Source organism: Leopardus geoffroyi, chromosome E3, assembly GCF_018350155.1.
Source record: "Leopardus geoffroyi isolate Oge1 chromosome E3, O.geoffroyi_Oge1_pat1.0, whole genome shotgun sequence".
NCBI lineage: Eukaryota > Metazoa > Chordata > Mammalia > Carnivora > Felidae > Leopardus > Leopardus geoffroyi.
In genome coordinates, this window is record NC_059340.1 from 41,497,728 (window position 1) to 41,524,746 (window position 27,019).

The 27,019-nt window shown below is 64.1% G+C and overlaps 1 protein-coding gene across 3 annotated transcripts; it reads right to left on the reverse strand.

Moving 5' to 3' along the window:
* Window positions 1–1,721: 1,721 nt before the first annotated feature.
* Window positions 1,722–26,375, reverse strand: CAPN15 (calpain 15). 3 transcript variants are annotated; one of them, XM_045460781.1, is made up of 13 exons: window positions 25,738–26,360; window positions 16,559–16,854; window positions 7,302–8,787; window positions 6,303–6,511; window positions 6,044–6,227; window positions 5,732–5,955; window positions 4,907–5,032; window positions 4,683–4,835; window positions 4,111–4,272; window positions 3,793–4,025; window positions 3,530–3,696; window positions 3,271–3,449; window positions 1,722–3,121 (listed from the first exon to the last, which is right to left on the reverse strand). In XM_045460781.1, the coding sequence occupies exons 2-13, from the start codon at window positions 16,738–16,740 to the stop codon at window positions 2,944–2,946; spliced, it is 3,483 nt and encodes a 1,160-aa protein (XP_045316737.1). In that variant the 5' UTR covers window positions 16,741–16,854; window positions 25,738–26,360; the 3' UTR covers window positions 1,722–2,943. The 3 variants fall into 3 exon arrangements, 2 of the variants coding, with proteins under 2 accessions (XP_045316737.1, XP_045316738.1); XM_045460782.1 differs by having other exon boundaries at window positions 2,998–3,117; window positions 25,738–26,373; XR_006708175.1 differs by lacking the exon at window positions 3,530–3,696 and having other exon boundaries at window positions 3,002–3,117; window positions 25,738–26,375.
* Between the last annotated feature and the right edge of the window lie 644 nt (window positions 26,376–27,019).

Below are 27,019 nucleotides of genomic sequence, written 5' to 3' on the forward strand. Positions count from 1 at the left end.
GGCTGGTTGGCAAGGAACAGCCCTCCTGCTCAGTCGTGGGCGGGCGGCCAGGGGTGCACGCGGGCTGTGTGGGCGCCCGGGGCAGGCGGGAGAGCGCCCGGAGCCTCGGCCCTGTCAGCCCGGCGCCCACAGCCGTGCAGAGGGAGGCGGGAGGCCGCGGCTAATTTGTACACTAAGTGCTTCTGACAGGGACGCTTCACAAGTGAGAACACACCACCGCCCGCCTGGAGAAGGCCGCCGTGGCCGTGTGGGCAGTGAGGTGGCCTGGCCGGGAGGCCAGGAGAGAGGGCTGTGGGAGGCCCAAGGCCAACCTGGCAGGCAGAGATGGGGAGGAGGGCCCAGGACCAGCAGCTTCAGCGGCCAAAGGCTGGGAGACACAGGAGGCAGCGGGCTGAGGTGGGGAGCCGGGACCCAACAGAAGGGGGACGGCCTCTGGCCTTGCGCCCGATCCCCATTTTGGTGGCCCTGGGGTCCAGGTGAGGCCAGCCACGGCCAAGGGCTTGGTGGCTAAGTCCACACCCCAGGAGCCCCCTGATCCTGGCCAAGCGCCCACCTCGACCCCCTTCCAGCACCTCCTGTGAGCTCTTGAATCAAAACTAAGGGTCTGGACTATGGGGTCCCCCAACTCCTTCCCAGACACCGTGTGCCCTTTCAGGCTGGGGCCACGTGGCCCCTCTTTCTACCACCCCCTCCCTGCGAGAGCCTCCTCCCGTGCACACTGGGGTTCTAGGGGAGGGGGTGGGCACACAGCAGCCCCCCCCAACTCTGGCCTCGTGTGGAGACTGCGGCCTGGCGGGACCCAAGGATGTCAGGAGCCCGCTGTCCTCACATCTTGCTTCCTGGGTTGTCCCAGGGAGGGACGTGGCCCAGGATGCTGGGACACCCCAGGGGTGACAGGGCCAGCCCCGTGCCAACTCAAGGTGGACGCGCCTGGGCCCCCGCCCCGCAGGACGAGGCCCAGTGTGGCCGGCGCAGCCGCGGTGGAGCAGGGCGCCCGTGAGATGTGTTGTGGCAGCTGCCCCGCTGCCCGAGGCCCGCCCGGAGCGAACACTGCTGGTGGCTTTAATTGCTTTCACATTCGATAGGCTGGCCTGTGACAGGCCTCTTACACCCGCCCGAGCACCGGCCTGTGCAGCACCCCCCCCACCGCAGCCTCTGGGTGTGTGTGTGTAGGGGGGGGGGCGGCCCCCGCTGTGCAAACTGCAGCCCGGTGAGCCACTCGGCACGCCCGCCTCGGCCCGCCACCTGAGACACGGGGATGGGGCCTCCCAGGATGCGCAGGAGGGGACGTGGGCTGGCTGGGGCCGAGCAGGAGCAGGACGGCTGCCGTCCCAGACGGAAACTTTTCTCCCGGTGCAGCCCCTCACTCCATCTGCTCCCGCCTAACGAGCCCGACGGGTTCAGACGGGACCCCTGGAAGCAGATTCCACAGGGAAAAGTACTGTCCCGTGTGCGTGGGGACCGGTCTGCTGACCGTGGCAGGGTGTGCTGTATGCGTGGGATCCGCCTGCTGACCGTGGCAGCCCCAAGGTCTGCCCCAAGCCTCTGCCCTGCCCGGACCCCCAGCCCCAGCCCTTCCGACGTGCAGGCAGCTGGCAAGCCCCCCTCAAGTGAGGTGCTGCCACCGGGCAGGCTGGTGCCCCTCGGCACAGCCCTGCCTGCACAGGGAGGGGAGGGGCCAGGGACCCTGGCAGGGGCAGCAGACAGACGAGCAGGCGTCGTTACAAAACAAAACATTTTTATTTGGTCCATTGGAGCCTGAGTCTGGAAACACCCATGGAGAGCCATCCTACAGGGATGGGGACTGACAATTGGTAAAATAGTCTCTGTGTCAGAAGAGCTGGCCATATATACAGGGTTAAAAATATTCACAGCTCAGAGTAAAAGGGGAGTGGACTGCCTCCCGGTGTTTCTCCAGGTGTAAAAGGCCCCCAGGGCTGCCCGCTGACTGGGAGCTGCAGGACACCGAGGCCGGGTGGGGCCCCCAGGAAGCTGGCCTCAGATGTCTGCGGGCAACTGCAGCTCTCTGGCCTGACAGCAACCTCAAGGGAGGACGGCCGGGTGGCCAAGCGGCGGCTCAGCTCCCTGGGCTTCTGAGGTGGGGGAGGAGCAGGGAGGGGCCGCCGGGCCCTACATGTGCCTAGACAGGGAGCCTGCCAGGGATGCGGACACCAAACAGCAGGGCGGGACCTGGGCCTGGCCGGACCCTGACCGGGAGGCCCTGACCTCCAGCCCCCGGGGCATGGCTTCGATCCTGGCAGGCGCTCCAGGAATTGCATAGTGTCGCCAGGGGGGCAGCTGGGACCTCCCCCATCCCTAGCCCTGAGCCCACGGTCGCCAGGCACCTGCCTCCCGGGACACACTGCTGGGACTCCAAGGACCCCTGCTTGCCTCGTGGGGGCTGGAGGGCAGGGAAATGTGCTCTGGGGGTAAGCTGAGGCGAGAAGGCTCCTGATCTCATGTCCCATGAGGGGTGGTCCCTGTCCTCACCCCCACAGAGGAGGGTGGTCCCTGCTCAGCCTGGAGTCCCAGTCTCTGACCCCTACACGGGAGCGATCCCTGCTCTCACCCTGGGGTCCTGGCTTGTGACCTGCCCAGATCTGGTTCTAGGAACAGGGCCCCTGGCTGCCTCACCCAGGCAGGAGGCCCCAGGCCCCCAGGGAAGAGAAGCCTCACCTTGGTTTGGCCCTGGCAGTCTGAACCCGACCTGGAGGTGGCCGGTCAGAGGGGCCGGCGTACAGGCCCCTTGTGCCAGAGGCAGGTTCGAGGTATTCTGCTTGGTGGCTGGGAGGCCCTGGGCAGGAGGAAGGGGCAGGGAGGAAGGCCGAGGGGAAGCTACTGCAGCTAGTGGCTCCCTGGGCGGGGTCCTGAGATTCTGGTTCAAGCGGCCTCTGTTGGGGTCTCCCTCATAAAGTGCACGTGGGGGCTGGGAAGGTGGGGTGGTCACAGAGGCCGGGGGCCATGCAGGCCAGCGACTTCCGGCGTGAGAGGGGGGCTGTGGGTGCCCCTGGAGGCCGTCCAGTCACTGAGGAAAGCCTGGGCGGCTTTGCGGTGTGCCAGGCGGTGGGTGATGGAGAAGCCTGCGTTGCCCTCCAGCTGGGACAGGATCACCAGGACCTGCCTGGGGGAGGGGGCCGGTGAGGATGGGGGTGGGGTGGGGTGAGGGGTGGGGCCGGTGCCCACCCGGGAAAGGGGCCAGCGAAGGCAGAGGAAGCCGGGCGGGCAGGGGGCGGGGGTCGAGGAAGCAGCCGGGGCCCGGGCGGTGCCCACCTGTGCAGGGGGGGCACGCTGTCCTGGGTGCGCAGGCTGCCGCGCGTGGACACCACGTTGAAGCTGTCGGAGCAGTCACACTGCACGTGCAAGTAGGACTTGGGATGCCGGTTCTCCACCACCACGATGAGCCCTGCCCAGCCGTGCGTCAGGTAGTAGCAGGTCATGCCCTCGCGTCCCTGGACAGCAGACAGTACAGGGTGGGCTGGGACGAGGCCTCCCCTCCTCCCCCCACCCAGGACCCCGCCCGCCGGCCCACCTCGTGCCGCTCGCCCCGGCTCTCCGTGAGCAGAATGATGGCGTCGGCCAGCGTGGTCGGCTGGGCCTCCACGGGCTCCACCATGACCAGCCTGGAGCTGTACACGGCCAGCACGTGGCCGGGCGGCTGCGGGGCGCAGCGCGGGACTCCCGCCGAGGGGCTGGAGGCTGTGGGGGGCGGGAGTTGGGGGCGTGAGTGGGGGAGGCGAGGGGGGGCACAGCGCGGCCCTCCCTGCGGGTGGGGGGCGGCGGGGTGGGACTTACCCTGCGAGCCGGCTGGGGGTCCCGGCGTGGCGGGGCTCCAGTGGTTGAAGGCACAGCACACCACAGCGTACTCGCCGGGCTCCAGCATCACGTCGCAGTTGACAAACTTCTTGACCGCGCGCTTGCTGTGGGCCAGCAGGCGGCCCAGGCTCAGGCGGCCACCGCTGCCGAAGGACGCGCGGAACACCAACACGCACAGGTCCAGCAAGTGGCTGTCCCCCGAGTCGGCCCGCCTACGGCCAGAGGTGGGGCTGCGGTCAGGGGAGTCGCCCCTCCCACCTCCGGCCCCGCCCACCGCCAGCCCAGGGCCCCGCCCACCTGCTGCCCTCCTGGAAGAGGGCAAACTCCAGGGACGCGCGCTCCAGCACTGTGAGAGCAGTCACCCCCACGGGCCCGCTGGCAGAGCTGGGGAAGCAGCCCTGCACACGCGCCTCCTGCCAGTCCGAGTGCACCTTGCAGATGTCCACGGAGTCGAAGTACCTGGGCAGCGAGAGGACAGCTCCGCTGCGCTCGGGTGCAGGCACTTCTGCACCCTCTCCACTCTCTGCCCCAGGGCATCTCCTGGGACCAGGGTCGGGAAGCCCTGGTCCGGGCCTGTTGCCCCTGGACACCACCAGGGGTCCCCAGCCCTGAGCATGATGAAGGGGGGAGGAGGAGGAGGAGGCCCAGCCCTGGCAATACAAGCCCCTCCCTCACTGATCCTGTGCTGAGCTGGATTCTGGAATCCCCCCCCCCCCCCCGCCCGCTCAAGCTGTCGGGAAGGGCAGGTGGGGTCCCCAGGGCAGGGCACCACACAATGGGTCAACTGGGGCAGAGAGATCAGGTGAGCCAAGGTGAAGGTGGCTGGAGCACAGGGGCTGCCATGGGGCCTGCCTGCAGCGTCTGGGTACCTGATGAAGTCGCTGTACTCCATCCAGAAGACGCCTTCGCTGCTCCCATGTGGCATGAGCTCGCTGCGCAGGTGCCCTGGCCAGTGCGGCCACTCATCTGACCAGCTGCCGTTCCAGGAGAAGCGGCCCCACGGGTTCCGGAGACGCAGGAGCCTGCGGACCACAGGGCTGAGGGCCATGGCCGTGCCCCCACCGCCTCCACCACACATCCACCCGGCCCCTACCTGGAGCCCTGGACGTCCCGGACATCTAGAATGGAGTAGGCGTGGCGGGGACGCAGGCCCAGGCTCTCGTACGCGGCATCGTCCACCTTCATGTTACCCCCACCACAGGAGGCACCCATGAGGAACCTGCACGGGCAGAGCAGCCTCAGCGACTGGGGGCCCTGGGTAAGCAGGAGCCTCTCTGCTGGCCCTGTCCCCCAGTGGGTGGGGGGATAGGAGGAGAGCGGAAGGTAGCAGGGGTGGGGGGAGGCGGGGTCCTGCCTGTGGGACCCTCATGAGACACAGGGGACTCGGGAAATTGCTGGCCCAGCCCCCTCCGCTGTGGTCCAGGAGCTCAGAGGCCTCGGGCTCCAGTCCCCACAAGCCTCCTGAGGCTGGCTGGTCCTGCCGGCTCCGGGCTGTGGCTCTCGCAGGGCAGCAACACTGCCCACTATCAGCCGAGGGCACAAGGTCTTGGCACTCATAACCCGTCTCTCCCAGGCCTCAGGTTCTGAGCCCTTCCCACAGACACACTGGCCAGCGCGTGCCAGGTCTTAGAAGGCAAACCCCACTCCCACCAGGTGCCTCCGTGGGGCTCTCTCTCCATGTGGCTCCGAGTGGGCCCTGGCAGTCACCAGAGGCCCAACTCAGGATGAGGCCTTCCAGGTCAGGCCAATGAGCAGCATCCCGCCTGCCGTAAGAGATGCTGGCGAACTTGAGACGCAGGGTGCGGGCCAGAGGGCGCGTGTCCCGGTTCTCCCACCGCTCCAGGCCCCGGCCTGGCCGTCCCCTCGTCTCGCCTCTCCTCCCAACGCCGCTGACCGCCACAGCGCCCGCCCCTCTTACCCAGCCTCCTTAGAACTCAGCATTTTGGCCCAGATGAGGTCAGTGTCAACGGGCTCCTCGCGGGGGTTAGTGGAGCTGACCTGCAGCGCCAGGCTCTCACAGGGGGCACCGGTGAGCGTGGCCAGGCCTTCGATGGCGCGCCCCGCCTGGAGGGCGAAGTAGGAGCCGTGCAGCTTGGCCAGCGCCTTCTCGATGAGCGCCACCCACAGCTGCTTCCGCTGAGCCTACGGGGAGGGGCTGGAGTCGAGAGGCCTGGCGCCGGCCGAGACCCACGATGCCCGCGCCAGGCCCCCCCCCCCCCCGTCCCGCCACCTGGGAGAAGAGGAGGAAGCCGGCCTCGTCGCAGGGCAGCATGTCGTCCACCAGCACTGTCGTCCACGTGCCGTCCTTGCAGAGCCGCACCTGGTAGGCGCCCTCCGCACACAGGCTGCGTGTGACCATCACCCGCTCGACCAGGTCAGGCCGCTCGGCCAGCACGGCCAGAGCGCTCAGGAACCTGCACGGAACCAGGGCCTCGCTGTGAGCACACGGGGCCGTCCGCCGCCCAGCCCCCTGCGGGCGCCCCGCTCACCAGCAGTTCCCCAGCAGCCCCTGCAGGATGTCCGAGGGCCGGAGAGTGTGGAAGACGGACCACGAGGCGTTGTGGTCCCTGGAGACGGAGCAGTTGATCTCGTGGGGCCGCAGCCACTGCCGCACACGCTGCTGGACGCTGTCACCCGCGGGGAAGCCCACAGACTTGGGCCCAGGGGGGAAGCTGTCATCCACGAAGTTCACACTGTTCTGCAAGGGCCATGGCCTCACACTCAGTCTCCTCCTGGCTGGGGCCAGAGCCAGCACCCTGAAAACGCTGCCTGAGCCCCAGAAGCAAGAGGGTGGGTATGTGCAGCCACCCTGACCGATCTGGAGGTCCTGGCCGAGGCTCTGTGTGAGCCACACCACGCCATGTGGACACGGGGGACACTGCACATCCCCGGCCTGGAAGTTGCAGGGATGGCAGGCATGGGGGTGCGGAGAACCTGGGATGGGGAAGCCAGGGCACAAACCCCCAGACAGGCCGTCAGGGTGGGCTGCTGGCAGTGATGGGGGCAGCAACCTGAGGGGGCACAGACAGTCCCTCCAAGTGACGCGGGGGGCAACGCTCCCCTGGACTCAGGACCCCCACAGCTACAAGGGCAGAAGAGAGTGAGGAAGTGTTTCCGCAGGGTCTCCCTGGCTGGAGGAGGCACCAGGCCCGCCTGTGGCAAGAAGCCTGCACTTGTGTCCCCACCTCCCAGTGGCTTCACCATCTACGGGAAATCACAGCTGAGAAGGGTCAGGAGTACAGACTCTCATGCGTAGACAGGATCAAAGGGCAAGGGGTAGGAGACCAGGCTGGTGCACAGAGCTTGGGGAAGAGAGTGCTGGTGCTGTCCCTCCGGCCAGAGGAGGACCACCCAGAAAGGACAGAAGGCGCAGACACCTTGGTCGGGGGACGAGGGGGGGGTGGGCCACAAAGAGGAGACGTCTGTGGAAGCAGAGTGCCAGCAGAGTGCCAGACCCGGAGCGGGGCCACCATCAGCAGGGCGCTCACCTCCCGGCAGAAGGCCACGATGTTTTCCCAGAGGGCCTTGGCCTCGCCCTCATCGGTCTGCCGCCGCTTCTCCACGTGCATGCTCTCCCTGCGCCTCAGGGGCGCGACGCCCCGGCGCTGGGCCACCAGGAGCTGGGGCGTGTGACAGGCGGCACAGTGCTTGGCCCTGGGTGTGTTGAGCAGAGTGCAGGCAGGGCAGGCCCACTGGCCTGGGCGCTCGGGCGGCCCCACGAGAACCGGGCAGCTGGCCTTGTGGGCTGAGCAGGGACCGGACTTCTCGGCGCTGCAGTTGGGGCAGCGGGTGGGGGGCTCACCGTGCTCCTGGAAGCCATGCAGCTTGGAGCAGCCGCACGCAGTGCATCTGGGGGCTGCCGTGGGGTTCCGAAGCGTGCACTTGGCGCACGACCAGGTGGTGAAGTCGGGGCTGGAGGGGCTGGCTGGCTTGTAGCGCACAGTGTCCCCAGCCAGGTCAATGACGTCGCTGCCCGGCACAGCACCGCAGGCCTCGCAGCGCGCAGGGCTCGCGGGGCCGGGCACAGAGCAGGAGCCACACCGGTGCGGCGCGGGGCCACCCTCAGTGGCCTCCTCCTCCAGCATGCTCAGCCTTTTGCTTGACAGCAGCTCTGCCAAGCGGGAGGCCCCGGCTGCGGTCCGCCCTGGGCCCTGGGGGGGCCCCTTGGAGCCGGCAGTGGGTGAGGGCTGGGTGGCCTCAGGCACCAGTGGCTGCAGCTGGGGGGGAACCTCGCGGCGGCTGCGAGGCACAGGGTTGTTCTGCAGGGTGGGCGAGAAAGGACTGAAGGACGGCGCCCGGGGGGGCTCCTGGTCGGTGGCAGAGGGAGGGTCAGCTTCGGCGCCTTCCCCGGGCTGGGGTGGGGCAGGTATGACGTGGAAGCCGGCGGGGGCCACGATTTCGGGGACCACCAGGGCCTCGGGAGGGATTCTGGGCAGCGAGAGTTTCCGGGGGCCTCCGCAGGCCGAGCAGGAGCTGGCCACGGGCGTGTTGTGCAGTGTGCATCGCTGGCAGGCCCAGCCACTCCCAGGCTCTGCTGCCCTCTCCTGCTCCTCCTCCTCTAACTCCTCTTCCTCCTCCTCCTCCTCCTCCTCCTCCTCCTCCTCAGGCCGCCCCCGAGCTGGCTCTGAGGCCGCCAGCCCCACCGTCCGCACGGGGCCGGCTTCCTCCTTGCAGCTGCCCCTGGGCTCCGCCAGGACCCCATTGATGATGGGCAGCAGGGACGTGCCAGGCACAGGCTCTGGGGCAAAGCCGCACACCTCGCAGGTCTCCTTGCCCAGGAAGTTCCGGAATGTGCAGCGGGCGCAGGGCCATTTCTGCTCCTCCACGCTGAGCCGGAGGATGTGGTCGAGGTCAGGCTTGTGCCGGGGGGCCTCACAGATGGAGCACTGGCGCTGTCCGGCTGGGTTCAGGAAGGTGCAGCGTGCACAGGACCACTCCCCAATCGCGGCCATGGACCCAGGAGAGTGCGTGTGGCTGCAAGGGAAGGTCCTGATCAGTGCAGGCCCGAGTGTCCACCTGGGACAAAGGGGTTGAGCCGCAGGGTCTGTGTCCTTCCGGGCTGTAACAGACATCGGCCCCAAGAGCGCAGCCTATGAGCGGCTCGAGGATTCTGAGGAGTCAGGAGCCCTCAAGGCCTCCAAGGGACCTCACAGGTCTGTCCTCAGACCCCTTCTGGAGGGGCAGACCTGTGGGGACAGAGCAATGGGGTCAAGACACGCTACCCTAGTGGCCACAGCGCTCTGCTGGGGAGGCAGGCAGTCTTTAGCCAGTTCCAGGAGAGAGTATGAGTGAACTTCCTGGACGGGAAAAAGGGCATCCTCAAAAATCTACAGCGAACATCACACCCAGAGGTGACACACTGAGTGCTTTCCTCCCAAGACCAGGGGCTCAGCACTGCTGGTCAGCATTGTACTCGAGTCCCAACCAGAGCAGTTAGGCAGGAAAAAGAGGTAAGAGGCATCCAACTGGAAAGGAAGAAGTAACACTACCTCTCTTTGCAGAAATCCCAAGAATCCACAAAAAATATACCAGAGTTGGGGCGCCTGGGTGGTTGAGTTGGTTGAGTGACCGACTTCAGCTCCGCACCTTCAGCTCAGATCTTGCCTCACACTGCTTGGGATTCTCTGCCACCTGCACCCCCCCCCCCCCGCCCCTCCCCTGCTCATGCGCGCACTCTCTCTCTTAAAAATAAATAAACATTAAAAAGAGAAGCCACCAGAGCTAATAAATGAATTCAGCAACGTTACAGGGCACGAGATTGACACACAAGCGTCAGCTGGGTTTCTAGGCCAGCAAGAGCTTAGGAGAACAATACCACTTCATCCAAAACAATGAAATATCTAAGGATACATTTAACTAAGGAGGAGAGACTTGTACCTTGAAAAGTACAAAACGTCACTGAAAGAAATCACAGAAGACGTGAACGAAGGGAAAGACATCCCCTCGGCCGTAAGACTTCATACGGTTACAATGACAGTAATTCCCAAGTGATTGATAAAATCAGATTCAAGGCAAGCCCAATCAAAATCCCATTTTTCTTTTCTTTTTTGCAGGAATGGAAAAACCTGATTCTAAAATTCATATCAAACTGCAAGGACACCCCCCTCCCCTCAGCTAGCCAAAACAATCTTGCAAAAGAACTCAAGACAAGGACAGAGCATGTATCTACATACGGTCTGTGTGACCAACAGGACAGAAGTGAGCAGACTGGAAAGCACCCTCACACATATGGTCAAAACTTCTCATTTTTTAAGTAGGCTCCACACACAACGTGGGGCTTAAACTCACGACCCTGAGATCAAGGGTCACATGCTCTGCCAACTGAGCCAGCTGAGCACCCCTCGTCAAATGATTTTAGATAAGGGTGCCAAGGCCGCTCAGGTTGAGGGCAGTCTTTTCAACAAATGGGGCTGGGAGAGCAGGATCTAAGCACTAAACAATGAAGTTGGGCCCTTACCTCACACCAGTAACTCCAAATGGATCAATGACCTAAATGCAGGAGTGAGAACTATAAAACTCCTACAAAAAAACCCAAGTAAATTTTTGGGACCCTGAGGGGCGCCTGGCTGGCTCAGTCAGTAGAACATCCACCTTTTGATCTCAGGGTTGTGAGTTTGAGCCCCACACTGGGCATAATGCCTACTTAAATAAAAAATAAAATAAAGAAAGAAAAAAAGATAAAATTCTGTGACCTTGAATTTGACAATGGGCCAGTTACGACACTAAAAGCACAGGCCAATAAGGGGAAAATCGGACTTAGAATGAACAGCTTCCATGCTTCAAAGGGCACAGCTGGACAAGTGAAAAGATCACTCATAAAACGAGAGAGAATATTTGCAAACGTGTCTGACAAGGGTTTTGCATCCAGGAAATATAAATAACTCCTATAACTGAGTAACAACAAAAAATCTGTTTTAAAAACGGTCAAAGGATGTGAACGGACATTTCTCCAAAGAGGACACACAAGTGGCTATGGAAGCCTGTGGAAAGATGCTCAACATCACTGGCCACCAGGAAAAGGCAAACCGAAGCCCCCGAGAGGCACCATGATGGCTGGCCGGAATCCACAGTGCAGACGACAACAAGGACCCACGGGCACCGGAGAAGAGAGAACCCGTCGCCGCATCGCCAGCGGGAATGCAGAGGCGGCCCTCAGCACGTGACAATTACCACCTGACCCAGCAATTCCTCTCCTGGGTGTGCACCCCCAACAAATGACAACTGGTACCCCAGCACGCACACACACGCTCAGAGCAGATCTATTCACGACAGTCAAAGGTGGAAACAACTCAAAGGCCGGTAAACGAACTGTGCGCTGTTATTCGGCCCTAAGAAAGAATGAAATTCCGACACAGGCAGCAATGTGGATGAACCGTGACCACACGGAGCTAAGTGAGAGGAAACAAACACAAAAGCACAAAAGACGGCACGTTGTAGGAGTCCATTTACAGGAAATCTTCACGACGGGAGACCCAGAGGCAGTAAGAAGTGTGGTGGCCCCCAAGGGCTGGGGACAGCTTCTTAAGGAGCACCGAGGTGATGAAGTCCGGGGACTGGGTACAGGTGATGGGCACACACAGTGTGAATGTACTAAATGCCACTGGTCATTCACTCTGAAATGGTTACTTGATATTGTATGAATTTCATCTCAAAAAAAAAAAAAAAAGAACTCAAGGGGAGGGCCTAAGTGACTGGGGGTCATGCCCACTCAGGGCCAAAGGCTGGCTCCCCCAGCCCAGCTACTTCTTTGGTCTCTCTGGGGACCCTGGGCAGACATCTGACTGCGAAAAACAGCCTAGCAGTGGTCCAGGCTCACCCGCTGGGTCAAGGGAGGGGCAGGCTGTATCCTGAGGGGCTGGGCACTGCCCACTCACCTGCTCACTACCAACCCACACCACCGCAGGCCCGCCCTGCCTGGCCCCACGGCACCGTGCGAACCCGCCCTCCCGTGGCACGCGCCCAAGCTGCGGGGGCCACGCCCGGTGAGGCCCACCGGCAGCTGGCAGTCCCGTGGGGTTGTGGTGGGGAGCTGCCCAGCCCAGGGGCATCCCGGGGGAGGTGTTCAAGGTCAAAGGAGGCGGGAGAAAGGGGAGAGCCCCTTCCACCAGCAGCTTATCCCGAAGTGCTGGCAGTGCCCAGACCCGAGGGATCCCGTGCCCCTCCCAGGACGGGTGGCTGCAGGGCTGGCGACACTCACAGGGCACCGCACCCCGCCTGGAGGCCCTGTCCTTTGTCCCGAGGGGGCAGCCTGCAGGGACGGCCATGTGCCCCAGATGCCAGGTGTAATGGCCACAGAGGACACAGCACCTCCCAGCGGCTGGGCTGTGGCGTGTGCGTGTATGGGTCTAGTAGCGCTGGAGGGCAGTGCGGGGGGGGGGGGGGGGGGGGCGGGGTGCTCCCCGCTCCTCTGCCGCCTCAGATGGGTCAATGCCTGGGGGCGGAGAGAGCCCTTCGACCTGCTTCTCAAGGGCTAATCTGGGTGCAAGGGGGCGTCTACACTCCATGACACACAGTCTCCTCGCCGATTGTAGCTCTTCTGCCTGGCGGAAAAATCAATTGTTCTTTACAAGGCATGAAGCCCGTGCTTCTGATGCTGTTTATGCCAAAACCTTTTGGTTCAGGAAGAAAGAAAAGTTGCCTCTTCAAAAAAACACAAAAAAACAAAACAAAAAAACCCCCCAAGCAACAGGAAAGTTTCTCAGGGCCCAGGGCAAACTCTGTGAAGCCACCTTCCCAGCCTGTGTGGCTGAGGCTCAGGAGCCAACACAGCCTTGCCCACAGATGGCAGTGCCCAAGCAGACAGACGGGCGGTGGGGTGAATGGGTGCCAGGCTGGGCTCAGTACAGGCACTCAGCACCAGCAGAGAGGGGCACACGAGCGTTGGCCTCGGCTTCCGTGCTACAAAAAGCCTAGAAATCTTCCTGGAGACCACTGGGCCCTCCCCCACACCGTTCCCCACTCAGAGAAGGGTCCACAGTCAGGGTGTGGGTCACAGTGTGTGCCCAGAGACACGCACACAAGCATGGGTTAAGTCCTAGGCTGCTTTCACCCCAGCTCCAGGATCAGGGCACGGTCACTCACCCCGCACACCTCACCTGGCTTGGTCGCGGGGGCCACCAGAGCTAACGTGACACTCTGGAGACCATCCACTCCTGAGCGGGGTCTCCATAGAAAAGCCCCTGGCCCCGGTGCAGGAAGGGGAGATGACACCTGTTCTAGGACACATCTGCCCTTGGATGCAGGGCTCTGGGGGTCCCAGATGCTCTAAGCAAGGACAGCATGGGGAGGGAGGGGGCCCAATTCCCGTTTGCCCTCCTAATCTGCCAGCTGGCCAGTCTCCCACCTGGGCCCAGCTAATCTTGAGGGATGGTGTCTGTTGGTCCTGGCCAGCACCTGGGGACACTGGCGGCACGCGGCAGGTTTTATAGCCATCGTGGTGGACAAAGCACACCAGGAAGGTTCTGTCTGGGGCTCAGAAAGGGTTAAATCAAAGTAGTGCCCGAAACTCAAATTTAGCCCCGTGCAGGGGCGGCCCTGGGGACGGCGGCAGTGCACAGGGTTCCCAGGACAGGCAGTGGTGAGGGCACTGTGCACCCTCACTGACCCCTGCAGCCCACATCTCGGGGTCACTGGGCAGGCTGAGAAGTGGCTCAGAGGTCAGTGACCTGCTGACCAGAGGCCCCTGGCCCTCACCTCCCTCAGGTCACCTCCAGCTCCACAACCCCAGAACCCCAGGTCGCCCCGATGTGACGCAGGGCCCGGGTAGGAGCTGAGGGCTCACAAGACACTCAGAGAGGCCAGGGTGCCCAAGCAGCCTGGGAGGAAGCAACGGCGTCGGGACCCGGAGCCAAGCCGGACTCCCAACACAAAGCGCACCCGCGCGCCACGACACCACACGGTTCAGGACACGGGCTGACTTGTGTCTTGGGAGGAGCCAGCTGCCCATGGAAAGACTTGAGTTACGCCTTACAAGAGAAGGCCAAGTCAATGGGAAACTGAGGCACTTGTCCAGAAAATCCCAACTCCAAATGCCCACCGTGCCCTCAGTCTTCCGGGAGTCGCCGGCACCCGGTTCCAATTCAAAAGGGAGGCTACGGAGTTCCTCTGGGGGCACACTGTAAGCTCCCCCTAGTACCCAGGAACGCACGTCTGCAGGAACACGGACGCTAGTGGTCATCAGCGCAGGGTGCCGCACAGCCCTGGGGGGATGCCTTTCCTCCCCAGACAGTTGAGGGTGGTAAGTGGTGTCCACACTCGAGGCCCTCAGGGAAGCCGCCAGACCTGAGGCTGTTAGGGTCCTGGGCAGGCCACACCAAAAGGTCTGGATGCCCCACTGGCCGTGACCACAGAACCCCCGACCCGAGGTCTTGAGGCAGGCCTAGGTGCCCTCCTCTGGGGTCCTCCTCCTCATTTCTGTGTTCCCAGGGCTTGCAGGCGACGATGCCCTCGGCCACCGCTTATGGATTAAGGTGAGAAGCTCCCAAGGCCTGGCGGTGGGTTACAGGGAAGCCGGTGCAACGGGACGGTCCCGGCCAAGGAGACAGCGTGCCCAGACACGGAGGCTCTTCGGTGAAGGGCGCCCTCCAGACTGGCAGAGCGCCCAACGCGTGTGTGCGCGCGTCCAGGTGTGCGTGCGGGGAAGGGTCCTGAGCGGTGGTTGGGCGCGGGCACCTGCCTTTCTGCCCCATTTCCGGCCATCTGCCTGGTGCAGCTCCCCCCGCCCGTTTCTCATCCTCAGTCGGGGCGTCTGTCAGCTCCTCCTGCTTCGCCTGCCGCTCGCAAGGGCACACAGCGACTGCCCCGGGTCTGGCTGGCTGCAGGGGGCAGCAGGAGGAGCCGCCGGTGCCCCAGCCCAGGGCAAGAGCCTGGCAGGAGGCCAGAATGAAAAAGTTTGACTCGGTTCAGCAGCGTGCGCCAGGATCCAAAGTCTGACGGGCACACGTGTCCCTCAGCACGCTGGGGTGTGGTGTGCAGGGCCCACACCTGGCCTGCTGCTCCTTTCGGCCAGCCCCCGCCCCAGGACCCGGTAAGGAATTACCCCCAGGAAGGAAGGAAGTGGGCATTTGTGAAAAGCATGTGGACAGACGGGTCACACGGGGAGATGCCCCACGTCATCGGTCGGGAAGACGCAAACCAAACCACGTGGGGATAGTGCCCCGCACCCGCCAGGGTGTCTGGATTCAACCAGGCAGAGGGTCACAAGGGTTGGCCAGGGCGGGGAGAAGCTAGAACCCTCCCCCCGTCACTGGTAGGGACGCACAACGGTACAGCGCTGTGGAACACAGGCTGGCGCTGTCTCAGGAAGTTGGGCAAACTTACAGTGACCCCCGGCAGCTGCACCCCTGGGTCCCCGCCCAAGAGAAAGGAAAACGTGTGTCTGCACAAACGCGTGTACGTGAATGCTCACGGCTACACGATCCTTGAAAACCAAATGGAAACAACCAAGTATCTGTTAAACTGAGAAACGGATACAACAGAACGGGGTCCGCCCGTACAAGGGGGTATTTATTATTCAGCCACAAAAAGGAATGAAGCCCTGACACCCACTATCACGTGGACAGACCCTGAGGAAGTTACACTCGGTGACAGAAGCCAGATGCAAAAGTTATACGATTCCACTGGTATGAAATTTGTCGAAGAGGCAAATCTACAGGCAGGAGGCAGGATGGCTGCCCGGGGAAGGGTGGCAAGCGGGCAGGGTCCCCGGGGGCTCAGAGACCTGGGCGCACAACTCTATGGACGTCCAAAGCCAGGCAGCTGCACGCTTACAAGGGGGTGGATTTGAGGGCACGCAAGTAGAGACACACAGATGTCTACCCGTGCGTCACCAATACCGTGACGAGGGAACAGAGGAAACTCCTCCTGTCGCTCACTGGGCCACCAGGCCCAGTGCCTCCTGCCACCGGGGTAACTTAGGTAAGACGGCCAGATGCCGCCACCGGCTGGGCTCACTTCTCCAGCACCCTGCAGGGGCCTCCAATGCCATTCCAGAAGGGATATCCGTCAGGACCCTGTCTACTATCCACCTAGCCGGTGACCCCAGAACAGGCCTGGGGTCCAGACACCAGAAGACTGTCCTGCAGAGTGAGCTGCGTCCACAGGAAGTGACGGCCAAGCGCACGCAGCATGGCAGGTGCCTGAGGGAAGGTGTGCCGCCACTGGCGGGAGTCACAAGAGAGCAGGGGCTACCACTGGAGGTACCCTGAGTGCCTGCTCAGCACGAGGCTCCCCTCTCCAGCGAGGCCACAGGAGGGGCCGAAGTCAGGGGTGGGCCATCTGAGCCCGGTCCCCACCGAGACCTGAGCAGTGGGCACAGCGCCCGGGATGCTCCCCACCAGTCATCCCAGAACTCCTGGGGAAGGGTACCCAGGTGACTCAATGGGCGGCCTCGGCGGAGAAACCTGGGCGGAGCCCGGTCGTGCCCGCAGCTGGCTGGGGCTGGCACGTGAAGGCCTGCCTGGGCAGGGGCACCACGGCAGGAGGAGCAGCAGAGCAAGCAGGCCACACAGCCCCTGTCCCAACTACACCAGCCAGCCAGGCCCAGACCCACGCTGCACGTGTAGGGGGAGGGCTGGCGCCCCAGATTTTCTCCAAGAGCCTCTCAAGTCTCGGGCCTTGTGGGGGAAGCGACTTGCCAGAGGATTCTCAGAAACAGGACCCCCCCCCCCCGCCCTCTGCCCAGGAAGGGTCACTCTGACACAACAGCACTCCCACCCCCTGGGCCCTCCCCTCCCCACCCTCTTACCTTCGGGCCCGGGGACGCGGGGACGGGTGCTGCCGGGTGACCAGGGCACCACCCCAGACAGGCCCCCCGGGGCTGCTCCTACACCAGCCGGCTGCTGCAGGGGGCCCAGGGTAAGGCGGTCCCCCGGGGAAGCCGTGGTCCGACTCGGTCTCGGTGGCCAGCGAGGAGGCGGAGCTCCCCATGGCCCCCGCGGTGGCGGCCGCGCTGAGACCCGGGCCTGGTCACACGCGGCCGGCAGCGGGTGAGGTGGAGCATGGAGGGAGGACAGCGCCCACGCCGGAGACAGGGCGGCCGGGCTGGTCAGTCACACGACAGAAATAAACACAGAGAGAATAAAGAGAAAGAGGAGAAACAGCATGACTCACGGGAATGAACCCCCAAAGCCTGGGGAGGCTCCCCGGGGCACAAGCGACCTCGGGGACCCAGGACCCCCACCCCGCCACCAGCGCCCCTGCTCCACTCCTGACGACCGACCACAGCCCATCACCTGCCCCTGGGGGGGTCGGGCACGTGTCCGGCTGGTCTTCAGAGGGCCCCACCCTCAGGGAGAAAGAAGTGGCAGGATCACGCTTTATCGGAGAGACAAGGCCTGGGGGGCCTCAGGCTGGAAGCAGAGGAGTGGGGAAGTGTGCGCAGTGGAGCTGGGCAGCCCGAGGGACGGCCTTCGGGAGGGGGCACCAAGGACCCATGTGGCCCGGCGGAGGCAAGCGGACTCGATCCACCTGCTTCTGCGGAGCCTTCCTGAGGGCGAGCCTCCCGGGCCAGACGGACCCCAAGGGCCCAGGAAGACAAGGGGACTCTGGCAGAGACGGCCTGCACTCAGGGGAGGCTGTCTGACGCCCCGTGGGACGAGGGAGAGACCTCGAGGCTTGTTCCAAACAAGGCAAGTTCCAGTGAGGCTTGGGGTCAAGGAGCCCAGCCCCCAGGGGGCCGGCGGCTGGGGTGGGACCGGGGGAGGCCTCTGTGCAGCGCAGGCCAGTGGGCGCCCAGGCTCTAGAGGGCCACGGGGACAGGGTATGTGGGTGGGGCCAGAGGCTCCCCGAGCCGAGAGAGACCAGCAGCACACACGCGGCTCTGGAGGCCAGGGCCGGGAGAAGTTTGGGTCCCCTGCCCCACAAGAGCTCCAGCCAGATCACCCGGGTCCTGTGCACAGCCTTGCCTTGGAGGGATGGGGGCGTGGGCGGGACAGAGCAGCGTCAGCCCCCACCACTCGGGCCTCCCCACGGGGCACCGCCAGAGCAGATTCTGGGAGGCAGAGACCCCGTGGCCTGCAACACCGACACCATCCCGCCCCATCCATGAAGGAATGTCTGCGGGCACCGACCACAGGGGCCGCACGAGCCACAGATGCCCTTTCCGGTCGCCCGGCAGCCGTGTGAGGAAGGTAAAACACGTGGAAAGACTCTGAAAGATGCATCTCATGTAACCCGACACGTCCTAACTGTCCCTGCGTCGGCGTGAAATCGAGGTAACACCACGTGTGAGCTAGTGGTACGATTCCAGGCGAGATCCTCAGACTCCGCTGTGATGGCACCCCTTCGTGTGGACGAGACGAGCTCGAGTCAGACCCCGAACAATCAGAACAGCCCCCTGGACTCCAGTCCACGCGGGAGCCCCTCCTAGGAAGGGCCCGAGTATTTCTGACCCACCTTTCACAGCCAAATCCGGGGCAGAGGGGCCTCAGGTGGGGCCATATGCACTGGAAGGACCGCAGACGCTCAGGCTTGGCTCCAGGGCCAAGAGCTCCGCCTGTGCCCCCCGGGAGAGCAGAGGGCCGGCGGGGGGTGGACCGTGCCACCTGCCCTGAGTCAGTGCCAGCACCACACGCACCCGAGGCAGGCAGAGCTGAGGAGAAACCAGCCCCCAAGCAGAGTGAGGGTGTGGCCCCAGGCTTCCCAGGGGGATGTGACTCTGCCCGGAAGGAAGAGGTCTCAAGGCCCTCGCACAGGCTGGGCGTGCTGTCCGAAGCACCGTCGAGGACCCACCGGCTCCTCAGTAAGGCCCAGAACAGGTCTTCGGCGGCAGGGCGGTGAACGCTTAGGCCTGTCCCGGTCGCTCAGGGAGCCCTGCACGTGGCTCCCTGAGCACCAGCCTCCTGACATGTCTTCGGGGAACTGGGACCCTTCAGGCCCCATCTGGGGTGCAGCCCAGCGTCTCCTGGGAGGGCAGAGGCAGCACAGGGTCCCTCTCCCCAGGGGCTCAAGACAAGGGGTGCCCTGCAAGGGGAAATGCTCCCCAGAGAGCAGCTGGCTCCAGAGGGCCTCTCTGGGACCACCAGGGAGGACGGCACCGTGCATCCCATCCCCCGTCTTGGCCCCACTGGGGGTAGTGAGACCCCACGAAGGAGCGCCCTGGTAGAGTGAGGCCCCCTGGGGAACGGCCACCAGCCCCGTGCTAACCCGAGAGTGCCACCTGCGCGGGGTGACGTGCGGGAAATTCCGCCAGGGAGGCTGGTCAGTCCCGGACTCTCACACTGGCTCCGCGCCAGAACAACCAGGCACGGGGACATTTCCACACCCTGTTCCACAGGCCCTGCCCCTTAAGACGAAACCCAGGGGAGGGCCTCCTGTGGGGCAGAGCACACCCCGACCCCAGGTGACGGGCATCACGCCGCCCTCCTCTCCTGCAGGGCCTGCCGGGTGGGCAAAGCCCTCACCCAGGCGAAAGAGTGGACCCGGGCCACACATCCACACCTCCCGCATCTTCGCTCATTCAGCAAACACCCGTCAGCTGCCCGCGTGGGCCAGGCAAGCGACAACACTCGAACCCTGTGCGTGAAGGGCGCCCCTTCCGCTGCCGTGCCTTAGGACAAGCGCGATGAACATCACGTCTCTGGGGGGAAGCCAGAGCGCACGTGGTGGTGGCGCCAGACTCCCGTGACGCGCAAAGGGCAGCGTGCTTGGTCGGCAACGTGGCGCCGAGGGCAAAGCCCTGCCCGCAGCCTGACAAACCACCCGGGCCCCCTCGGCCTTGTTCGGGAGCCGCTGCCCTAGATTTAAACGGGGCAGCGGCCTAGATCCGGCCTCATGGAAGCCCGGAGGTAGGGCTGCAGTCTCCGTTCTGAGGTGCTGACCAGCAGGGGCTGAGCGGCCGGTCCCCCAGCGGGGGGTGAGGCGTGCGCCTGGCAGGACACGACCTGCCCAGAGGGACCAGCACGAGAAGGGCTAGATGAGGACTACTCTGTCCCCCCCCCACCTCCCCTGCCCCTGTGGGCCCTCTGAGAGGGTGAGCACTGAGACTTCAGCAGGCGCAGGGCGGGGAGAGTAGGGGTGGAGTGCTGAGGTGCAGGGGTCAGGTGAGCTGCTTCCGCCAAGTGAGAGTTCACCCAGGTGACACCCAGCAGGGGCCACCCACCCCGCAGGGGTCACCATGACTTGTCAACCGAGAAGCCTACGGGCAAGTAAAAGCCACGGTTGGGGGGGGGGGGTGAAAACACAGTATGGGTCACACCCCAGGAGCCAATCGGGGTGTTTATGGCCCACTGTGTCCTGTGCTCCTGGGTCCCTTAGTCCCGTGTGACAACAACCCGGGTTCCACACAGCCGTATGCTGCCTAACGACGCCTCTTTCCGTATGCACACTCCTCGCCCAAGCCCCTCCCCAAACACGCAGCACCACGACTACGTCCACGCTGCACGTGCTCCCCGTGCTGTGCTAGTTCTCCCCGGGTGAGAAGGCGAACTTTGTGTCCCAGCTCCACAACACCCCCACCCAGGTGTCCCAGGGAGCAAGTCTGCATGTCCCTCCCAGTCCCGCAATAATGGTGAGAACCACAGCAACCCTGACAGGCTGCCTGAGGTCAGCCCCAGGACAGGCCCACGGGGGTGGGCACAGGGGGAGCAGCCTGCTGGGGGGGCACAGGGAGGCACGGGGGGAGCAGCTTGCCGGGGGGGAGAACGGAGGGGGCACGGCGGGGAGCGGCCTGCTGGCAGGGGTGGGGGGACATGGGGGAGCAGCCACCCTGCTGAAGCCCAGAATCGCACCCAGCAGACACAAAACCGGTCATTCAGCACCCCCACAGCCTGAGTGCAATCGGGCCGGACCCGCCCTGGGGAGAGCCAGACTTTGACCTCCCTGTACCCCAGGACTGACAGGACAGCACTCTCCCTCAAGGGCCATCCCGCCAGGGTGCCAGAGTGGGGGCTGGACCACCAGGCCAGTAGGGGTCCCCTGCAGCACGCCCTGATGCAAGGTGGCCCCGAGAGCCTAGCTCTCTCTGGGCAGGGCGAGGGGTTGCCTGCACTGCACACGAGCCCTGCGGCCCAGACGCACCCACAGCCCTTGGGACGGGGCCCTCCCAGCGCTTCAGGTGCCAGACCCTCCACGCAGAGGGAAGGCTCCGTGACAGCAGGCTTGCCGGCGGTACATCCACCCGGAGGGCACTCCCTTTCCTGGAAGGTTCTGGACTCTGGCCCTGGGCCTGCACACCCACCCCCAGGCTTATGAGCACGAGCCAGAGTCCACTCCGTCCAGGCTCTGCCTCTCACCCCCGGGCCAGGGTCACACGAAGGCTGTCCTACCCTGGGCACGTGGGCTTGGATGAGGAACAACCCTCACTGTCTAGGCTGTATGCCGTCCGGGTGGTTCCCTGAGGAAAACGTCCAGATGGGAGCCTGGGGGACACCTCACCCCTGAAGAAGCACTTGCAATTTCAGGGGCGGCGTCCAGAAAGGGTCTCAGAGGTCTCTATTTTTAAGTACGATCACGGAGTTGTCTCGACATATTTTTTAAAGAGTACTGGGGCCAAAAGTTGGGTCCTGCGCAGTCATAAATATGGGACACTGATTTATGCATTTATTTGTCATTGCAGCAAATTGATGGATTCCCCTGCTGTGCTAGACCCTGACGTGCCAGGGAGCAGGACAATGCTTCCAAGGTTGGTGGCTGAGGGACTAGGTCCCTCTAGAAGCTGCATCTGTCCCTTCCCAGAGAAGGCTAGGGGCTCCGGGACAGCTGCGTGGCTCACCAGCCCCTTGCTGCCTGCTTCAAGACCCCTGAACTCCACGGGCCAGCCAGGGTGGCAGATGGCGCTGTTGAAGATCCTGAGTCCTCGGGGGACTGGGGCTGCCAGAGAAAGGTGCCCAAGCGGGCAGGGCTCCAGGCCAGCAGCCTGCCAGCTACGGAGATCCACCTGGACTCAGACCCCAGCACCACCGGCCACTCTACCCCCCGACGGGGCAACCGTGTGCAGCTCTGTGCTCCTTGGTACAGGATGACCGCGGTGGGGAGGGGCACTGGCGGCCTGCTCGGTCCTTCGGGCCAGAAGGGCCCAGACTGCGCCTCGCTGTGGCCTCCTCCACCAGCCCTCTGTTGCCCTTAGGCAAACACAAGGCCGGTCTCCCCCACCTGCTTCGCAGGCCACTGTGCCCTGGGAGGTGATGTCACCAGCCTGCTGAGCTCGGAGAGCCAGGGGCAGGGTGAAGGTCGTGGGCCCCGAAAGGGTACCTAGCACTTCCTGTTACCAAACTTGGAAGGAACCATACTCTGTCCCAGACCCTTGCCCTCGGGACCAGGAGCTGCCGCCTGAGGGAACTACAGGATGGCGGTCACGCTCGTCGGCATTTCTGGACTTGTCCACCTCAGTCAGGTCCTCGCGCCGGGGCACGTGGAGCACCTCTGCTCGTCACAGGGAGACAGGCAGCCAGTGACCGGGGAGAGGAGAGGAGGCCCTCTCCAGACAGACGCACTCACGCACGGGGGTCTCGGGGCTGCCTGCATGGAGGGGAGCGGGGTCACTGAGCATCCTTGAGTCTGTGGAGGCCTACGCCGCCTCAGCTGTGCATCACGAGAAAGGGTACACGTTCCAAAACGCTGTTGTCAGAGGAACAGGGACGTTCTCAGGGTCTCAGTTTCTTAGTTCACAGGTTCAATATTGTTTAATGTCAGATGATATGTTCTACAGGGAAAGAAAAAGCACCAGATGTACCCCCTCACTTGGGGCGCCTTCCCTGGCTTCAGGAGGCCTGGTAGGCTCTGGCCTCACAGCAGCACAGGTTTCGCGGGGCCGTGGGGACACCTAGCCTGAAGCTCACTTTAAAGGAGGAAGAAGGTGGGGCGCCTGGGTGGCGCAGTCGGCTAAGCGTCCGACTTCAGCCAGGTCACGATCTCGCGGTCCGTGAGTTCGAGCCCCGCGTCGGGCTCTGGGCTGACCACTCAGAGCCTGGAGCCTGTTTCCGATTCTGTGTCTCCCTCTCTCTCTGCCCCTCCCCCGTTCATGCTCTGTCTCTGTCCCAAGAATGAATAAACGTTGAAAAAAAAAAAAAATTAAAAAATAAAAAAAAAATAAAGGAGGAAGAAGGTGAGTCGGGGAGTCGGGGAGCCGTGCAGCCTAGGTCCCAGGAGCCCAGGCCTCCCGGCAGCCACCGTTCCCGAACGGCAGGGTTCCAGAATGTACCACCTCCCTGTTAAGTGGAGGGAGGGGACTATCAGGCCAGGGCAGACGGTGCTGGAGTTCAAGGTGAATTTAATTGCAAAGGGCAACGTTTTAGAGAAGTGTGGATGCTGGGAGATGGAGCTCCAGAACGAACCCCCTCCGCCTCAGGTCCAGGCTGTGACAGCAGGGGTGGGTAGGGGCTGCAGTGAAGGCCTCCTCTGGACAGACACACGTGACACCGCCGGGCAGCAGCTATCCACCCGCTCTCCTCCCTGACTACCCCACAGCACCGTCCAGGCACGTCCTTCAGCCTGGCCACCAGGGAGGTGGGGACAAAGCTCCCCTCAAGCATGCAGAAGCAAGAGAAACAGGGCACTGAACAGTCACCATGTGTCCCACTCCCATCTCCTGCAAATCCACCCCTGGTACCCAGACTAGTCCTTGTGGAAGGGACGGAGTCACTGACTTCCCGAGCGGCCCCTCCTGGGGTGTCTGTGCTGGGCCAGGACAGCCCTCTGTCCTCCCACAGCCCCCGGCCCCCGGCCCCCTGCACCCAGCCGGCCCTGTCCTGGCGGCATTCACACAGCTGTCTGCCAAGCCCCTACTCAGACCCTGCAGGGACCCACAGAATGATGGGGTGTGGCTGGGCAGGTCTCTAAGCTTGAGAGACGGAAGCAGCCCAACCTTCGTTCACAGAGGGTGGAAGCCAGCAAGGCCACTCTTAATCCCCCAAAACGTTGTGGGGTGCCATTCTGTACTCCCCTGGGCGGCCTGGAGCTACCTGCCAGCGAGCAGCTGGGGAGCAAGCAGCTCAGGGAGCACCTACTCGGTGTGGACGGGACACCGCTGAGCACCAAGGGCCCGCATGCGCACAAGGAGCCAGAGACAGGGCCCGAGAGGTGGAGTCGGAGCCCGGCACAGGCTTCCCGGGTGTTCTCGGCAGAGCAGGAAGGGAAGACGGTGGGGGAGTCTGAGTCCACGCCGAGGAGCTCTGCACAAGAGACTGGGCAACAGACACGATCACAGTCCTGCTCTGGGACATTCCCGGGGTGCTGGTGCTGAGTAATGGGGTGCAGGGCGGGACCAGAGGAATGGAGCACTGAGGAGGTGCTGGCAGCCCAGGCAGTTGGGGGGAGCAGGACCAGGGCTGAGTGACCCCAGAGCTCGTTCCGGACGCCCGGAGCCGGAGTGTCCCTGCTTGGGACGCCGGCCCAGGCTTTGAAAATCTGACGAGGAAGCCACCCAAGGCACCCCATGCCTGTCCTCACTCTGATGTGGGCCTCTCACTGCAGCCTCACACGCCGGGGGAGAGCAGCAACCCAAGACATTCATGGACACACGTGACCAGTCACCAGGGCTTCCTGGTTCTTCAAAAAGCCTAACCAGTTTGTTTAACCACACCCTCCCGTGCCTGAGGCACACGGGGGGTAGGCAGAGGCTGCTCTGTGTCCAACAGCCACGAATGCAAGCCTGTGGGTGGCTACCCCCTGGGGCTCTTCACCCACCGTGGGTCCAGAAAAGACACCTGCGGTCCTCGAGGGATTTCAGGGCAGAATACTCTTTCCGACTGCCGCAAATGTAACAGGCCATGGAACCAGGAGGTACAAAGGCAGCCTCGCGGGTTGGAGACCCGGATGTGCAGCCCCCTGGGCCCCTTGGCCTCAGTCTGCTCGTCTGAAAGCAGGACTTACCAGGGAGCCACCCGGGACAGGGGCCCGGAGAGCTGGGTGAAGGGCAGGGGACCCAGAGCAAAGACGCAGGACCCGAGATCGGAAGTCCCAGCCTGGCAGTGTTATCGCTGAGCCCTGGACTCAGCAGGGCTTAAACCTGGCTCTCGGGAGGTCACGAGGTCACCAGGTCACCGGCCCGTCGGCCCAGAATCAACTCAGAGAGATTTTAGAGGCGGAAGGGAAGGGAGAGAAGTGCTCCTTCTGGGAGCAGAAAGTAAGATGTGCCCGACCCGAGGCGAGGCTGAGTGTGGCCCCCTGCCTGTCTGGGGCCCTCTTTCTGTGAGTCAGACCAGGGAAAGTCTCTGCTCACATCTGAGAAAGTCAGACGTGGAGGGATGCAGTGACTTCCCCCTCCTGCTCTAGCCCAGTCTCTGGGGGGACGGAGGGGGTCACGGACATGGCACAGCCCACCAGACCTGGCCCGACGAGGGGCTCAGGGAGGAGTGTAGGCTCAGCCGGGCCTGTGTGCCCTCCCAGGCCTGGTGGCCCAGGAGCCCTGTCGCCTGCAGTCCGGTCACAAACTCTCCTGCATGAAGCGCCCCTCCCCCCCACTCCCGTCCCCGCGCGCCCCTGAGCCACCCAGTCAGGGCCACTTGACCACACAAGGGTTCAGTGGTCAGTATGAGAAGGGGTGGCCAGCAGCCTGGCAAACGTTCTCAGGGGCCACCCCCTGTAACTTCCCTGTCTCCGGAGAGCCAAACCAAGAGAAAGAGGAAGTGTGGGGTGGCTGGAGGGCGCCGCCCCCGGGGAAGTGCCCGGAGACGCGCTGTGGGCAGGGATGCGGGGGGCAGCAGGGGGCACATCCCCTAATGCAAGCGGGATCAGGACAGGCCTGGAAGATAAGGGCACTCAAGGGCAGCAGGGGCTGAGGCCGCTTCCAGCGTCCGCAGCACCCCGGGGCTGGTCTCCCAGTGACCCAGATGACCCAGGTCCGCGCGCGCTCCCCTCTCAGGCGGCGCCCCCAGCCCTGCTCGGGCTCCGGCCAGCGCTCGGAAGGCGCCGCCCGCCGGGCCCGGGCTCCGGCGGGGGTCCAGGCCGCGCCCCCGACCCAGCCCGGCCCGGCCCGGCCGGACTCACCTCCGCAACCTGGCGACGCCTCCTCAGTCCCCGCGGCCCGGACGGCGCGGCCCCAGGCCTGCTCGCCGGCGCCGGCCGATCCACAACTTCTGCCGCCGGCCTCCCGCGCTGAGCGGCGGAGCAACCGCGCGGCCGGCCCGGCCCCGACCCGGCCCGCGTCCGGCGCCCGCCCTACGCCGCCTCCGTAGCGTAGCGCCCGGCCGGGGCCCCGTGGCTACGGCGCGCCCGGGGCGCACGCGGCGCTGTGAATCGCGCGAGCGGACTACCGCTCCCACAGGGCCGCGCGGCACCGCCAGGACGGAAGCTCGGGGAGGTGGCCGATGCGCGACGCAGGCCGGGAGTTGTAGTCCTCGGGTGTTGGCCAACGGCCGCGGCGACCGTCTCCGTCCAGGGGCCCGCCGACTTCCCGGGCCTCCCCGCCCGCCAGCACCGCTGGAGAATGCCAAGACCCGCGCCACGGGCGGCGCTGCGTGTCGGGGTCTGGCTCGGAGAGACGGAAGGAAACCTTCCAGGAGAGGACTGCGCTGCTGCTCCCAGAATGCCCTGAGCTGGAGGAAGGGGCGGGACTTCCACCCCGCCGGTCTCTGAACTTCAGGCTATGCGTTGCAGGCCCAGGTGTGGTGCTGTGGTTGCTTCCGGGGCTGTCTGGAGGAGCGCCCGACTAGGCCCTGGTCCCTCCGTCTCCATGGGGCCCGCAGACCTCCGTGGCGTCCTCCCAGGGTCTCCCCAGCCCTCTTACCTCCCCTCCTCCCACCCGCCGCAATTCTCTTTGCAACTTGTCTGCTTCCGCGGGTCCTCTCAAGGCTTCGTGGTCAAAAGCTCCAGTTTTGGTGGGACCGACCTGGGTGGAGACACGGCCTGGGCACTTACAGCGTGACTTGGTCACATTACTTCTGTGAGCCTCGGTTTCCTTCTCGGTGAAGGGGGACGAAGTGAGATACCACCCACGGCGCGCTCAGGCTAGTGCCTGACAGGAAGACCCCTAAACCTGGGAAGCCAATGTTGCTCCACAGGGGCCTCTAAACACACCCGCCCCGCTGCCGCCACCACCGTTCACAAAAGAGCTTCCTAGGTCCAGTCTCGACCCTTGAGTTCCCTTTGGACAGCTTGAGGTCACCCAACCAGAGGTCACGAAACTGGAGGCCCCTATGCCGCCTAGATGTTCGGAGGCAGCAGGACATGCAGTAAAATGTTCACTCGCGGCCGAAGCACAGGGAGGCTGTGGAATGGGGAGCCAGGATGCCGAGGGCAGAGCCCTAAAGACTCGTCGTGTTCAGGGGGC